Here is a 16238-nt window from a genome sequence, read left to right as displayed (position 1 = left end):
CTGCAGTTATATAACAATACTGGGATATCAACAAAAAGAAAAAAAACAAAAGTGCACCAGAAAAATGGAAGGTTAGACTAAAATAGATCAGCAAGTTAAGATCACATGCAAGCAAGCTAGAACAGATGAAAGAAAAGAAGCTGAAGAACAAGAAGACCAAAGAATACCTAATCAAGAAATACCACTTAGAAACAAGGAAGATCAAGGAAGCACTGGAAATAATAAAGCAACAAATAACAGCTATAGCCAGGAAAATCAGTAGATATGAAGCTCGAATTGCAAACTATAGGCAGAACCTCCAATTTCAATCCAATCAGAAACGTTTCTACCAATCCATCAATGGAGAAACTGCAAGGAATCAGTCAGTACCTGACAAGGAAGAAACAGTGCAGTTCTGGAAGCAGATATGGGATAACCCAAAGAAATACAACAAGGATGCGGCTTGGTTAAAAGAGGTGGATGCAAATAAAACAGAAGTTGAAATGAAAGAACTAGTAATAACAACAAAAATGGTAGAAAAAAGAGCAAAGAAAATCAAAAATTGGTCAGCACCAGGTGAAGATGAACTGCATGGGTTTTGGTTGAAACATCTAACTGTTATACACCCACTCATTGCCAAACAGTTCAACAATATACTACAAGGAGGAGAAATTGAAAAGTGGCTAACAACTGGGAAAACCTACCTAATAATGAAAAATCCAGCAAAAGGGGCAACACCAGGTAACTACAGGCCAATTACCTGCTTACCAACAACTTTCAAATTACTAACTGGTGTAGTAGCTGATGCAGTGCAACAGCATCTAGTTGAAAACAATCTCTTTCCACCTGAGCAGAAAGGAAACCGCCCCAATAGCAGAGGAACAAAAGATCAACTCCTAATAGACAAAATGATCTTGGAAAACTGCAAGAGAAGGAAGACCAACCTGAATGTGGCATGGATTGACTACAAAAAGGTATTTGACTCTCTGCCACATGATTGGATAATAAAGTGCCTAGAAATAACAGGAGTCAGTAGAAACATCAGAAAATTTGTGCAAAGATCGATGGCACAATGGAAGACACAGTTGCAGATCAATGGTGAGAGGCTGGGAGAGGTTAATATCAAGAGAGGAATATTTCAAGGAGATTCATTATCACCATTACTATTTGTTATTGCACTGTTTCCTCTGTCAACAATACTGAATAACTCAGGACATGGCTATCAAACATCAAAAACATCTGCCAGACTATCCCACCTCCTTTATATGGATGATCTGAAGCTGTATGGAAAAACATCATCTGAAATAGAATCGCTGCTCAACACTGTCCGTATATATAGCCAAGATATTGTAATGGAGTTTGGCTTGGACAAATGTGCCACACTTACTATCAAACAAGGAAAAATAATGAAAACTGAAGGAATCAAGATGCCCCACGAAAATAACATTAAGAGTCTGGATGAGGAAGAGTACTACAAATACTTGGGTATCCTTCAAGCTGACAACATCAAGCACACTGAAGTCAAGAAAAAGATTAGAGGTGAATACATCAAGAGAGTGAAGAAGATCTTAAAGTCCAAACTCAATGGAGGAAATACCATAAAGGCAATCAACACCTGGGCAATCCCAGTCATTAGGTACACAGCTGGAATAGTGGACTGGACTCAAGCAGAACTAAAAGCAATGGATAGGCAGACCAGAAAAATAATGACAATGAATCATGCCCTTCATCCACGCAGTGACATTGATAGACTTTATCTACCAAGGCAAATAGGTGGGCGTGGAATGCTACAAGTACATCAGATGGTTGAAGAAGAAAAAATGGCTTTGGAAGAATATCTGAAGAACAATGATGAAGATGCACTGAAATTAGTATATCAGGAAGGCTTACTAACTACTGGAGAGACCAAACTGGCCTACAAGAAAGACCAAATGAAGAACAGAATAGAGGCATGGGAAGACAAAGCACTACATGGCCAATACATGAAAAAAATAGCTGGAAAAGCAGATAACAATAAAACCTGGCAATGGCTAAGAGCAGGAAAATTGAAGAAAGAGACCGAGGGACTAATTCTGGCTGCACAAGACCAAGCCTTAAGGACAAATGCATACAAAGTCAAAATTGAGAAGACAGCAACAGACAGTAAGTGCCGCCTATGCAAAGAAGCTGAAGAAACAGTGGACCACTTGGTAAGCTGTTGCAAGAAGATTGCACAAACTGATTACAAGCAGCGGCATGACAAAGTAGCAACAATGGTGCATTGGAAGATCTGCAAAAAATATCATTTGCCTGTAAGCAAAAACTGGTGGGATCATAAAATAGAGAAAGTCATAGAAAATGATAAAATTAAACTGCTCTGGGACTTCAGAATTCAAACAGACAAGCACCTGCAACATAACACCCCAGACTTAACAATTGTCGATAAGAAAGACAAAAAAGTCTGGATAGTGGACGTGGCAGTGCCTGGAGACAGCAGAATAGAAGAGAAAGAACTGGAGAAGATAACAAAATACAAAGACCTACAAATAGAAATAGAAAGACTGTGGCAAAAGCAAGCAAGGGTAGTACCAATAGTCATAGGCTCCTTGGGTGCAATCCCAAAACAACTGGAGCACCACTTGAACACCATTGGCATTGACAAATTCGCTATTAGTCAATTGCAAAAGGCGGCCTTATTAGGAACTGCTTCCATCCTGCGACGATATCTGTAATACCATCAAACATCCACATCTGCCTATCCCAGGTCCTGGGTAAGGACTCGATAGGTAGACAAAATGCCAAATCCAGTCTGAACATCTGGCTGACTGTGCAATGATCGATAATAATAATACAATAATAATAATAATAATAATAATAATAATAATAATAATATAATAATAATAATAATTAGTATATCAGGAAGGTTACTAACTACTGGAGAGACCAAACTGGCCTACAAGAAAGATCAAATGAAGAACAGAATAGAGGCATGGGAAGACAAAGCACTACATGGCCAATACATGAAAAAAATAGCTGGGAAAGCAGATAATAATAAAACCTGGCAATGGCTAAGAGCAGGAAAATTGAAGAAAGAGACCGAGGGACTAATTCTGGCTGCACAAGACCAAGCCTTAAGGACAAATGCATACAAAGTCAAAATTGAGAAGACAGCAACAGACAGTAAGTGCCGCCTATGCAAAGAAGCTGAAGAAACAGTGGACCACTTGGTAAGCTGTTGCAAGAAGATTGCACAAACTGATTACAAGCAGCGGCATGACAAAGTAGCAACAATGGTGCATTGGAAGATCTGCAAAAAATATCATTTGCCTGTAAGCAAAAACTGGTGGGATCATAAAATAGAGAAAGTCATAGAAAATGATAAAATTAAACTGCTCTGGGACTTCAGAATTCAAACAGACAAGCACCTGCAACATAACACCCCAGACTTAACAATTGTCGATAAGAAAGACAAAAAAGTCTGGATAGTGGACGTGGCAGTGCCTGGAGACAGCAGAATAGAGAGAAAGAACTGGAGAAGATAACAAAATACAAAGACCTACAAATAGAAATAGAAAGACTGTGGCAAAAGCAAGCAAGGGTAGTACCAATAGTCATAGGCTCCTTGGGTGCAATCCCAAAACAACTGGAGCACCACTTGAACACCATTGGCATTGACAAATTCGCTATTAGTCAATTGCAAAAGGCGGCCTTATTAGGAACTGCTTCCATCCTGCGACGATATCTGTAATACCATCAAACATCCACATCTGCCTATCCCAGGTCCTGGGTAAGGACTCGATAGGTAGACAAAATGCCAAATCCAGTCTGAACATCTGGCTGACTGTGCGATGATCCATAATAATAATAATAATAATATAAAGTTGGAAGGGACCTTAGAGGTCATCTAGTCCAACCCCCTGCTCAGGCAGGCAACCCTATACTATTTTGGACAAATGGCTGTCCGGTTTCTTCTTAAAAACTTCCAGTGTTGGAGCATTCACCGCCTCTGGAGGCAGGTTGTTCCACTGGTTAATTGTTCTAACTGTCAGGAAGTTTAATTCTAAGTTGCTTCTCTCCTTGATTAGTTTCCTCCTGTTACTTCTTGTCCTGCCTTCAGGCGCTTTGGAAAATAGCTTCACTCCCTCTTCTTTGTGGCAGCTCCTGAGATATTGGAATACTGCTATCATGTCCCCCCTCATCCTTCTCTTCATTAAACTAGACATACCCAATTCCAGCAACTGTTCGTTATATGTTTTAGCCTCCAGTCCCCTAGTCATCTTTGTTGCTCTTCTCTGTACTCCTTCTATTTATTCTTTAAATTTCTTTTCAGACTCTTATAAACTTCATTCAACCATGATTTCTTTAGTTTTGACTAGTCCTGCTGATGACCCATTCATTTTTTCTTCATAAATTTGTTTCACAATTCATTCTTATTAGTTGATCTAATTAAACTTGTTGTAAGAATATAGCCAAATGTAATGATCTTAGAATTATAACAAAGGTGAGTATAAGATACATAAGCTAATTCAGGCAAAAAGAAAACATGAAATATAAAGCCGAAGTGTAATCCTATGTATATTTATCCAGAAATGAGTTACAAAAGCTTTCAAAAGCCAATAGAATAAAAGGGAGTAGCACAGTTAAGGAAAAGGGGGAAAAATGGCGGACTGCATTGTTTGGCGACCCCCGTGAAATGGTCATTTGACCCCAAATGGGGTCCCGACCCACAGGTTGAAAACCACTCTTAGAGCCTACACAGAACTTAGTACTAACATTACATGTTACATTACTTATTAGTCACATTATACAATGCCTATGGGAAGGTTTCCACAGAATGAATTACTATGCTTTTGATGTCAAAATGCAGAAGAGTATCTTTTGATATGCAGTACATAGTAGTTTTGATAATCAGTCCTCTTGCAACATGGCTGAGAATAATGAGGGAAAATAACAAGAAGCACATTCAGTATTCAGATGAGTTCTGAAGAAGATGGTAGGAGCAAAATCCTTTTGCCTTATAAATCAGAATCAATTATATACTCATTCTAAGGCATGGAAATGATTCTTAATCATTCCGCAACAGACTTTGTGAAATCCCTTTTGGTTGACAGAATATATCAGCATTATTTGTGGTTTAATATTTTGCACTAAATATATTTTAATTTGGAAGCTATGATAGTCAGTGTTGGTTTTGATTCAACTCTTCTATAATTTGGTATCCTTTAGATGTATTATATTTTAACTCCTTGAATTCTAAAACTTTGAGCATACTAGATGGGAATTTTGGGAGGTGATGTCCAAGATGCCTAAGGGACACTAAACTGTGGAAAGGTATCCCAGCCTAAGAGGCATATGAGAGTGCAGCTGTCTATTAATATTACACTTGTCATAAAGATAAATCATAATTCTCAGCTAAAATGTTGTGTAGTTGTATTAAATCAAATTAATAAATATCATGATATCCTTTGATAATGTCTACTTATGATTGAAACGTTTTGAGGAAATTTCACATTTTACAACTACGTTGGGCAATTAGCTCTAATGTGGCTTTATTATCCACTTCCCCCCAAATATATAAAATGATATAACATTTATTTACTATAACTAATCTTTTGCTTTGCATCAGTATTATTTAAAAATATAGAAAATAGCATTGGCATAAAAATTAATACCACAGCAAGTAGTTAAAAGCATTTTAAGAATTCTTGAAGGATAGTTTTACTCATTTTGGACTCTGGATTTTAGATGATTAATAAAACAGGGATTTGTTTTCAGTCAGATGGCTTCTGATATATTTTCCCATAGAAACTAAGTTGGATTTATACAAATCCATCAATGCCATAGTTGACTGAATAATGCTTTATGGTAAGATATTTTAGTGGTTGTTTCCTAGTTCTCAGATGTCCATTAAAAATGCTTTTAAATCTATTATACTGCTATGCATATTCTTAAACATAATATTTCTATGTTTCATTTTGTGCTTTAGTAATCTAACAAGATTACAAGCAATCCAAGCAATGAAATTACCAGAATATTTGTCCTTGGTTCCAAAATTTGATATCATATACTGACATTCAAAGACTAAAACATAAAAGCCATTCTACCTCCAAAATAAAGCACTAAAATGTGCACAAATCACATTAGATAAGTTTCCTTTACATGAGATTTCAAAAATTTATTAGATTTGTGTAAATATTTTCCCCTGTTCAAAAGTACATCTGTCATATTAATATTTCATTTTTGAAAGCAAAGAAGGTCAGTTGGCAGCTTACAAACCAGATTATGCACAGAGAAAATTTGCTGTTACGCTCTTTATACCTTATGTGAAATATCTTTGTATTCCTGCATTTATCTACACAGCAAATATCTATAAATAACAACAATAATTATTATTATTGTAAGGCTAACATAACCTTACATATATTTCTCATGTTTCCTCCTAAGAATTCAATGTTACATACAGAGGATTTCTATCTACTCAACCATTCAGACACTGACTAAATCAAGGCTTAATTAGCAGCTACAATATGCTGCATTATATACTTTCAAGGCATCTGCTGTGCATTATATTACCTTGAGTGATCCACTGTGCCTAGATGTTTTCATAATTAAGCTCTTCTCTCCAACCTTAATATGATGCCCAAGCATTCATGAAAAGCAAAAGTTTGTATTAAAATATAAGATAATACCGTGTTTCCCAGAAAATAAGACCTACCCCTAAAATAAGCCTTAGCTTGATTTTTGGGAGTGGGCCTAATATAAGCCCTATCCCCAAAATAAGCCCTAGTTTTGGGATAAAGTACATGCCTAAAAATCAAGCCAGGGTGGGGTTGGGGGTGGAGCTGCCCCACACACCCCACACCCACTTACCGTTGCAGCCAGGCCTCCCATGAATCCACACCTGCCTCGCCTCGTGAGCCCACTTCTTCTGCGGTGTCCCCTGGCCTGCATTTCACTGTTAGAGGCCTTCAGGAAATTCCTCTGCAACTGAGAAAGGCACTCCCGATTTCCCCCGGCCTGCATTTCGCCATCAGAGGCCTTCTGGAAAGGCCTCTGGGGTAAATTTTCAGTTGTTTATCCCTTTTGTCTTGGGTGGGATTTATGGAGTGATTAAAGCTCCCATTTTGTGTGTTAATAATAGAAATAAAATAGGGTCTTTTTTCCATTCAATTGTGTCTAGTTCCTGGAGACTACCTGGATAAGTTCCTGCAGTTTTCTTGATAGGATTTTTTCTTCCTAGAGCTGAAAGAAAGTGATTGGTCCAAGGTTACCCAGTCTTAGGCACAAAGTCGACTGGGTAACCTTGGACCAATCACTTTCTTTCAGCTCTAGGAAGAAAAAATCCTATCAAGAAAACTGCAGGAACTTATCCAGGTAGCCTCCAGGAACTAGACACAATTGAATGGAAAATTCAGTCTTCTGGTTTCTAGTCTGAAGCCTTAACTGCTACATCAATAGGGGTAGAAAAAGCTATTCTAGCCATTTTTTATGCTTGAAAAATGCCTGAAAATTTCAGTTAATGCAACATGCAGTGGCTAGACCACTAATTGTCTTATGAAAGATCTACACTGCCAGACAGAGTTTAAGATGTTGGGGGCTATTCTCTGTATCTTCCAGGCTATGCAATGCTTGGCTGTTGGTCCCTCTCTTTATTTATTAAGGAAAAGGACATGAACTTTAGTTAATTTTGTTTTTAATTGCATTGACTTTAATATTCCTGGTATGTTGATTTTAAACTGCAACAAACAACTTGAATGAGAAACAGAATTTAAGAGCACAGTAGGATTCAGACCAACTTAGGCAAGTTGTTAGGAGTTTTGATATGAAATAGCTTGAACAAAGCTTATAAAACTTTCCATCACTGAAAAAGGGTGCCAACGCTGTTAGTTCTGCTTACTCCAAGAATGTTCAAGGATTGTAAAAGAGGTTACACTGATTTTACCCTATGGGTGACATGACAATACAAAGTCATGTTGGATAATCTTATTATGGCAGTGGACCAACTTTATTTTGTCCCTTTCATTTCAGTCAAGGATACAAGAGGTTCAGTTCAATTGCACAAAAAAGCCAGAAAGCTCCAGGGTTTTTTTTAAAGTAAAATAATTGCACTGAGCCTATCTATAATTATCTGATGGTTTGTTATGATGCTTTAAAGCTTCACAATGTAGGGATTTAGCAGGTTGACCACTCCTAATATAGAGGAGCCATTGATCTGGCACTGCATTTTAAGATCTGACTGTGTCGAGGAATGTGTGTGAAAATAGTGAAGTTGGTGGTTTATTTATTTATTTATGAGACTTATATACCGCTTTAAGTGCAAGCACTCTCTAAGCGGTGTACACCAGTAAGCAATGTATGTATATATTTACATTGCCCCCAACAATCTGGGTCCTCAGTTTACCTACCTCGGAAGGATGGAAGGCTGAGTCAACCTTGAGCCGGTGAGATTTGAACCGCTGACCTGTTGAACACAATCAGCTAAAGTGGCCTGCAGTACTGCACTCTAACTGCTGCGCCACCTCGGTTTCAGGGGCACAAATGATAACTCATCTCTTTTATGTGCACATCAATGTGGCATGTATTACAAAAGGGCCATGCTTCAACTATCACAACTGCCATATTTACTTAGTTGGGTTCCCCCCCCCCCTTCCTTCAATGCCACTCTCTTAGACACAGGTCTTTCCTATTTTTGTTAAATTCGGTTACAGAGATGCCAGGGACTGAGTCTAAGGACTTACGAATAGAAAACTTTCCATGACCTTTTTAAAAAACATAGTAGATAGTTGAATCAGCAATAGCTCAGTTAGGAGGCCAAAATGAGCAGCTTAGTTTTGCATTAAAACAATTAAAATAATGACATGTTCTTGCCTAAAAACCCTGAAAAGATTTGTCATTTCACCATGCATTAGCTGTTCTCCTGTGGCCAACATCCTAAATGTGTGATTCTTCGCTGAACAAATATGCAGAACTGTGAAATAATCTTTCCTTCTCTCTCTCTCTCTCTCCCTCTCTCTCTCTCTCTCTCTCTCTCTCTCACACACACACACACACACACACACACACACACACAGAGAGAGAGAGAGAGAGAATCTGGCTAGTCAACTCTGTATTTTGTTTTGGCAATGATTTATAAATATATGAATTCTTATTTGCCCTTGAAATCTTACCTAGTCTACAAAATTCAGAACTCTACAGACTCCACAGCAAAACAGTAAAAAATATAAAGAGATACTAGAGCAGTGGTTCTCGACTTTTTTAATGCCGCGATCCCCAGCCGGTCGTAAGTTGAGGACTATTCAACCGGTCGTAAGTCGAGGACTACTCAACTGGTGCAGCACCGTTTGCAGAGCGGTTTCAAAAGCCAATAGAATAAAAGGGAGTAGCACAGCTAAGGAAAAAGGGGGAAAAATGGCGGACTGCGTTGTTTGGCGACCCCCGTGAAATGGACATTTGACCCCAAATGGGGTCCTGACACACAGGCTGAGAACCACTGTACTAGAGCATGTGGTATCTTGGCTGAACTCGAAAAAGCTATAGACAAACTGCCACTATTACTGCAGAAGCTATGTTGGCTAAAATAGGATGCCTCCTGCAACAGCTATAAGAAGAATCATGAAATTCTGTTCATGATAATAGTGAAATGTCCCAAGACTTCCCTATATGTATTCATGTGAAGTAGGCCTGTATTGCATCTTCATTGCTGTTCAACACTGTGGGAAGAATCCAGAGAAAGAAATATTTTGGGGAATATGAAAAAGGCAAAAATTTCTCCCTACCCCCAGCCAGAAAACTCAGCAGAAACCAGCTTTTAGAAATGCAGATGTAATAATCCATTCAGGAAGGTTGGAGTCAGAAAGCTAGAAGCTGATGAGATTAGGGAGACAAAGACCCCTAAAATCTACATACCCCACCCAAACTCTAAAAGACATGACCTTTGGGGACATAATAGGATTAACTCACCAATACCAAAAGGGCACACTCAGACTCAGATCAAAGTACATGACACAGGAAATATAAATCCTCAAACAGGAACTGGAAACAAGCTCAAAAGCCCAAGAAGATATAAAAACCCACCACTCCCAGCTACATATGGTCAGCTTTCCCAGAGCCACACTTTTCAATAAACTACAACCTTATTTCTAAAGCAGTCTCCACTATTTTTATTCCCAGCTTGGACTGGAGCCTGATGAAGATTGTTCTTTCAACAACACCATGATCTATAATGGTTGGGCATGGCATCAAATATGGATAAGATATGAAAAAACACAACACTGCCTACATACCTCTCAATCTGAAAATGGACAACTTTTGTGTTTTTATGCACTTAGAGTAACAAAGTGAAACAAAGTACATTGAGAAGAATGGTTTGATTCACAATATTACAATGGAGATCTAAACAAACTACTTCACTTAGCAGTGTCCGAAACCAGTTTCTATATCACAATCAACTAAAAGTTATCTGAATAGAAACTAGTTCTTTACTACAACAGTTAATCATGCAGTACCACATTCAGAGATATGCTTAGCAACCTGTTTAGTATACCTGGTTTTAGAGGAATTAACAAATAAATAAGAGATATATCTAAATCCATAACTTTTTTGATGCTCCAGAAATCATCTTGATAAATAGCATATTCTGTTCCTCTAACACTTTCTCTATTCAATTTGAAAATACCTGATTGTATTTTATTATATATTATATGAGTGCCAGTTTGGTGTAGTGAATAAGGTATTGTGGGAAATTGAGTTCTAGTCCTGTTCTAGACACAAAGCCAGCTGGCTGATCTTGAGCCAGTCAACTTCTCTCAGCCCTCGGAAAAAGGCAATGACAAATCACTTCTGAGAAAATTCAGTTTCTGAGAATTGGATATGATTAAACAGAATCAAATAAATATTTTTATTATACTATATTACAAAGACCTGAAGGCTACAGTCCAACAATGGGACTAAGCTCTAGCCTCATGAAACTTACAATATAAAATATGTTTGATGAGCAAAAAATAAGTTTTGTAAACAACAGAAATCAGAAAGCTTAAATACACCTAAAATATATCCTTCCCTCCTTGAGCTTTAATCTTGAAAAAAAATATTAAAAAATAAAAGAAAAATGTTTAAATGGTCTCTCATTATAATACACGACAGGGCTGCTAGGTAAACTTTTTACACCAATTTGTTAAGACATAATGCAATTTCTTTGATTCTGATTTACTGTCTAAACACAGATACTGTTATAAGTCATTTATGAATTATTGTATTATACAAACCCAAACAACTGTATTCAGTTAAATTATGATAAAATATATCACAGTTTAGCAGAATGTGTGATTAAGCTATAATGTTGTTTGCTATATCCAGAATATATCGTAGTGTTCTTGAAGAGGAGCTAACTTATTCTGCATTATTGTACATCAGTTACTTTGGTTTCTTCCAGCACTTTGGAGGTTGGCCTGAAATTGCATTCCCTATTACCATATCTGTAAAGCTGAATAGTTTTAATAGTTTAATAATTGTCAACTGCTACATATAGCACAATGTATATATACTCCTGGCAAATTTATTCAAAAATATGCCTGAACTTACTTCATAGTATGAAGTTACAGACTTTTACATAAGTAGCCATGAAAGCCAGCTAGGTGACCACTAGAAGGCAGGATAAGAAGTTATGGATGGAAACTAATCAAAGAGAGAAGCACCTTAGAACTAAGGAGAAATTTCCTGACAGTTAGAACAATTGATCAGTGGAACAACCTGCCTCCAGAAGTTATGAATGCTCCAACACTGGGAGTTTTTAAGAAGAGACTGGATAGCCATTTATCTGAAATGGGCCTTGGCAGAGGGTTGGGGACCTCTGCTCTAGTCCAACCCCCTGCCCAGGCAGGAAACCCTATACATGATCAGACAACATAACAGCATAATAGAAAAATACATGTAATCAATTTTCATCTCAGCAGGGGGTTGGACTAAACGACCCCCAAGGTCCCTTCCATCATCATCATTATTATTATTATTATTATTATGGATTATCGCACAATCAGCCAGATGTTCAGACTGGATTTGGCATTTTGTCTACCTATCGAGTCCTTACCCAGGACCTGGGATAGGCAGATGTGGATGGTATTACAGATATCGTTGCAAGATGGAAGCAGTTCCTAGTAAGGCTGCCTTTTGCAATTGACTAATAGTGAATTTGTCAATGCCAATGGTGTTCAAGTGGTGCTCCAGTTGTTTTGGGATTGCACCCAAGGAGCCTATGACTATTGGTATTACCCTTGCTTGCTTTTGCCACAGTCTTTCTATTTCTATTTGTAGGTCTTTGTATTTTGTTATCGTCTCCAGTTCTTTCTCTTCTATTCTGCTATCTCCAGGCACTGCCACGTCCACTATCCAGACTTTTTTGTCTTTCTTATCGACAATTGTTAAGTCTGGGGTGTTATGTTGCAGGTGCTTGTCTGTTTGAATTTTGAAGTCCCAGAGCAGTTTAATTTTATCATTTTCTATGACTTTCTCTATTTATGATCCCACCAGTTTTTGCTTACAGGCAAATGATATTTTTTGCAGATCTTCCAATGCACCATTGTTGCTACTTTGTCATGCCGCTGCTTGTAGTCAGTCTGTGCAATCTTTTTGCAACAGCTTACCAGGTGGTCTACTGTTTCTTCAGCTTCTTTGCATAGGCGGCACTTACTGTCTGTTGTTGTCTTCTCAATTTTGACTTTGTATGCATTTGTCCTTAAGGCTTGGTCTTGTGCAGCCAGAATTAGTCCCTCGGTCTCTTTCTTCAATTTTCCTGCTCTTAGCCATTGCCAAGTCTTGTTATTATCTGCTTTCCCAGCTATTTTTTTAATCTATTGGCCATGTAGTGGCCAATACATTAAACATCCTGATGCACATAGCATGCCTTCCCATGCCTCTATTCTGTTCTTCATTTGGTCTTTCTTGTAGGCCAGTTTGGTCTCTCCAGTAGTCAGTAAGCCTTCCTGATTTACTAATTTCAGTGCAGCTTCATCATTGGATATTCTTCCAAAGCCATTTTTCTTCTTCAACCATCTGATGTACTTGTAGCATTCCACGCCCACCTATTTGCCTTGGTAGATAAAGTCTGTATATTATTATTATTATTATTATTATTATTATTATTATTATTATTATTATTATTATTATTATTATTACCTTGTGTTAGTCATTGTCTCTCAGCCCAACTCAACTCACAGGGTTGTTGTGGGGAAAATAGGAGGAAGGTGTCTTGTGTATGTTCACTGCCTTGAGTCATTTGTAAAAGTAATAAAAACAGGATACAAATAAATAATATAAAAATAAGTAGGACTAGAATCTTTATATTTGGGATAAGGAACACTTAATTTAATGGGAATTACTTTCAACGAAATATGCTGCACATACATTCAATATATATATCCGTACAATTCTTGATTTTTTGCATGTTATGTGCATCAGGATGTTTCAAATGGAAAAAAATTAAGTTGGAAAAAAATTAAGTACAGTACTTTCTCTGGGCGATCACATGTAGAGTAAATACACTATACTTAACCTTTATCAGTAAAAAGTCATTTTCAAATAATTTTGGATTTCCTCCACTCTTTATGTCACTAATTACAGATTTCCTTCTTTGCATCAATTAAAGCTGTAATACTAGTTAAGAGACTTAGGAGTAAGACCGATTACTCTGCTAAGTAAAAGCATTTAGGTTTGCAGGGCACCATTTGGAAGTTGAGGCCCACTTTAACCGCAAGGCCCTTTTAATTATTTCGGATTTTCTAGGATGTAGGCGAAAACTAGAACAGAATCTTGACAGCCAGTTTCAGAAGCATTTTAAGCAATAAATAAATAAATTGCCCAGCATCTCTCCGATTTTCAGAAGCAACAGGCAATGCATCCTGCTCTTCGGCCAGAATCAGAAATGACTGATTTTCCTTCAATGATGCTTTTTTATTGATTGCATCGCTCCGCCCTCGGTAATCTCGAGTTTCTGCCAGATTTTTTTCGCCAGAATCTCTTTTTCTCTTCTTTCTCGTTTCACTTTCTCTCCGTTAGGTCACCCGCGGTTTCCCGGATCTTTCCCAAATAATCGCCAAATTTCCTTCCCGTTTGTTCAAGCTTCTCGCCCCCGAGTCCTTATTTTGAAGGCGAGGGAGGGGCTGAAAGGAACATTCTTCCCACGACTGGGCGGGGCAGAGAGCTGTAGGCTGAGAAGGCGTCGTTTGCAGTTGCTAAAAACCGGAAAGGTTATTTCTGCTTCTTATCAGGAAGATCAATGTACAGAAAAAATGATGTGTCAGGATTTATGACTGTTGGAATTTATGGTTTTTCTCAATATATGAAGGCAGTAATTCCTGATAAGTGTTGGAAGGATGAGAAGGCATTCTGCACATGCTTGGTATCCCCGTTTTTCTAATTACGCTTTCATATTTAGATGGAATCTATTTGGCAGAATTTTCTGCGTTGCGGTACAAGCATGCGAGCAGCCTACTGTACTTCGTGTCCCAGGGATTGCCTATACTTTACTGTTTTACTCGTGGGGAGGGAGCAGGAAGGAGCCCATTCCAGAGAATTGCTCCGCACATTCCCTCTTTTTAAAACTATTTGGATCCTTGCCCATACCAGAGAGGTCCCCTTAAAGCGCACCCTATTTGTGAATGGAACAGCCTTCGGCTCACCACCCGGGTAGTGCATGTACCAATCCTCTTAGCCGTGCTGGGGTTGTCAAGGTTCGAAGCGTGATTAAAGGCAGGGTGCCGGCAAGGTAACTTATCTCCCTTGGAAGCCCCAGACATGCTTTATGCAATCACCCTTCCAAGGATGCTATTGGATTCCCATACTGCGGAGCAGTGAGCTTTGCCATTGCCTTCTGAAATAAATGGATGGCAACCTAAATTTGGAACAAAACGCAGCCCGCTCGCCTCCCATTCAACGGCAGGGTAGGGAAACGTTTTTGTTGTTAATTGCGAAGTCGTGTCCGACCCATCGCGACTCCGTGGACAACGTTCCTCCAGGCCTTCCTGTCCTCTACCATCTTCTGGAACCCATGGACCCCATGGACAGTACCAAAAGGGAAACGTGGTCCATCTTTTTTTTTTTTTTTGCAAGTCGCGAAGAGTAGCGTTGCCCTTCTCAACTTAGCTCTTTTAACCACAGGCGACTTTATTATGCCTAACTCCCCCCCCCCCCCAGACTCCGAGAGACAGCCCCATTCTCCCCCCTCCCCTCCCTCCTTCCAGCAGAGGAGAGAAGCGGCGGCGGCGGCGGCCCAAGCCACGGTGGAGTGAATGCGTTGTCATGGCAACTGGCAGAGGCAGGCGGCAGGCCGGCCCCAGCCCCAGCCGCAGCCGCTTCAGCTTTTCCTCCGCTTTTGCACTGTGTGGGTGAGAGGACTGAGCGCCCGAAACAGCAGAAGAACAGCCTGAGTTGACGAGAGCGGGTGGGGAAAGGAGGGAAGAGAGGCTGGAAGGAGTGATTTGGACTGGGGCTGGGGGGGGCGAGGTTCCCAAGCGGACGCAAGAGGGGCGCGAAATTGGCTTCGGGATGATGGAGGACGGATTCTCCAGTTACAGCAGCCTCTATGACACTTCTTCGCTTCTGCAGTTCTGTAATGGTAAGGGAAGAAAGTAAGGCTAGGGAGCGTGCATGCGGGCCCGGAGGGAGAACCTGAGATCAAGGGCCGCTGGGGATGGGTTGTGGTGGGTGGGCATCGCCCTGAGGTCGAGCGGCCAGGGCTTCGGTTTTGTGCCTGGCAAAAGATGGGTTGACTTGGCAAGCGGGATGGATGTGCCGGAGAAGCTGGCCCCCGCCAAGCTCCCAGCTTTCCTGTTTGGAGAAAGGATGAGGCCTTTTCAGGGCTTTCTATCTTGCTCTTTAGTTTTAGCTTAAAGGGGGAACAAGCATTGGCTTCGCCAGCACGATCTTTTTCTGCCTGACCGAAAGAAACGCTGGGTGTTTAGTTAGCTTCACGAGAAGGCGAGGGAGAGCGCGAGAGCTGCCTGCCCGTGGAGACTCGCCCACTACTGGAGTGCGTTGACTTATGTCTGATATAGAAGATCGTGAAGATTATGGAAAAGGAAGTAAAAACCCCCCTCACCTTGTGTGTATGGAGGGAGGAAAGCAGTTTCTATTTCTGAGTTTAACTTCTAGGAACCGCCCCGCGATTAAATGCTGAGTTGATTGACGTGTTCTCTTGTTTCATAATCTTTAGTTCTAAATAAGCAAGGAAAGCATTCACAATTATAAAGAATATATGTATGTATTTGTGAATCGTATTAATGGTAGTC

General features: G+C 39.5%; 1 protein-coding gene across 5 annotated transcripts in view; it reads left to right on the top strand.

Moving 5' to 3' along the window:
• Positions 1-16238, top strand: part of EML1 (EMAP like 1) — a 113385-nt gene that overhangs the window by 31482 nt on the left and 65665 nt on the right. Inside the window, exon 1 of one of the 5 annotated variants that reach the window (XM_039339681.1) lies at positions 15212-15565. The exons of the other annotated variants lie outside the window; for them this stretch is intronic. Within the exon in view, the coding sequence (XP_039195615.1) occupies positions 15496-15565 (70 nt within the window). The 5' untranslated portion in view covers positions 15212-15495. Of the gene's footprint in view, positions 1-15211; positions 15566-16238 lie in introns of those variants that run through there. 5 annotated transcript variants of the gene reach the window in all.

This window comes from Crotalus tigris, unplaced genomic scaffold (genome assembly GCF_016545835.1).
Source record: "Crotalus tigris isolate CLP2741 ecotype Arizona unplaced genomic scaffold, ASM1654583v1 scf7180000017737.1785205, whole genome shotgun sequence".
Lineage (NCBI taxonomy): Eukaryota > Metazoa > Chordata > Lepidosauria > Squamata > Viperidae > Crotalus > Crotalus tigris.
The sequence above is the reverse complement of the archived record's forward strand: the minus strand, read 5'-3'. Positions and strand labels throughout refer to the sequence as shown.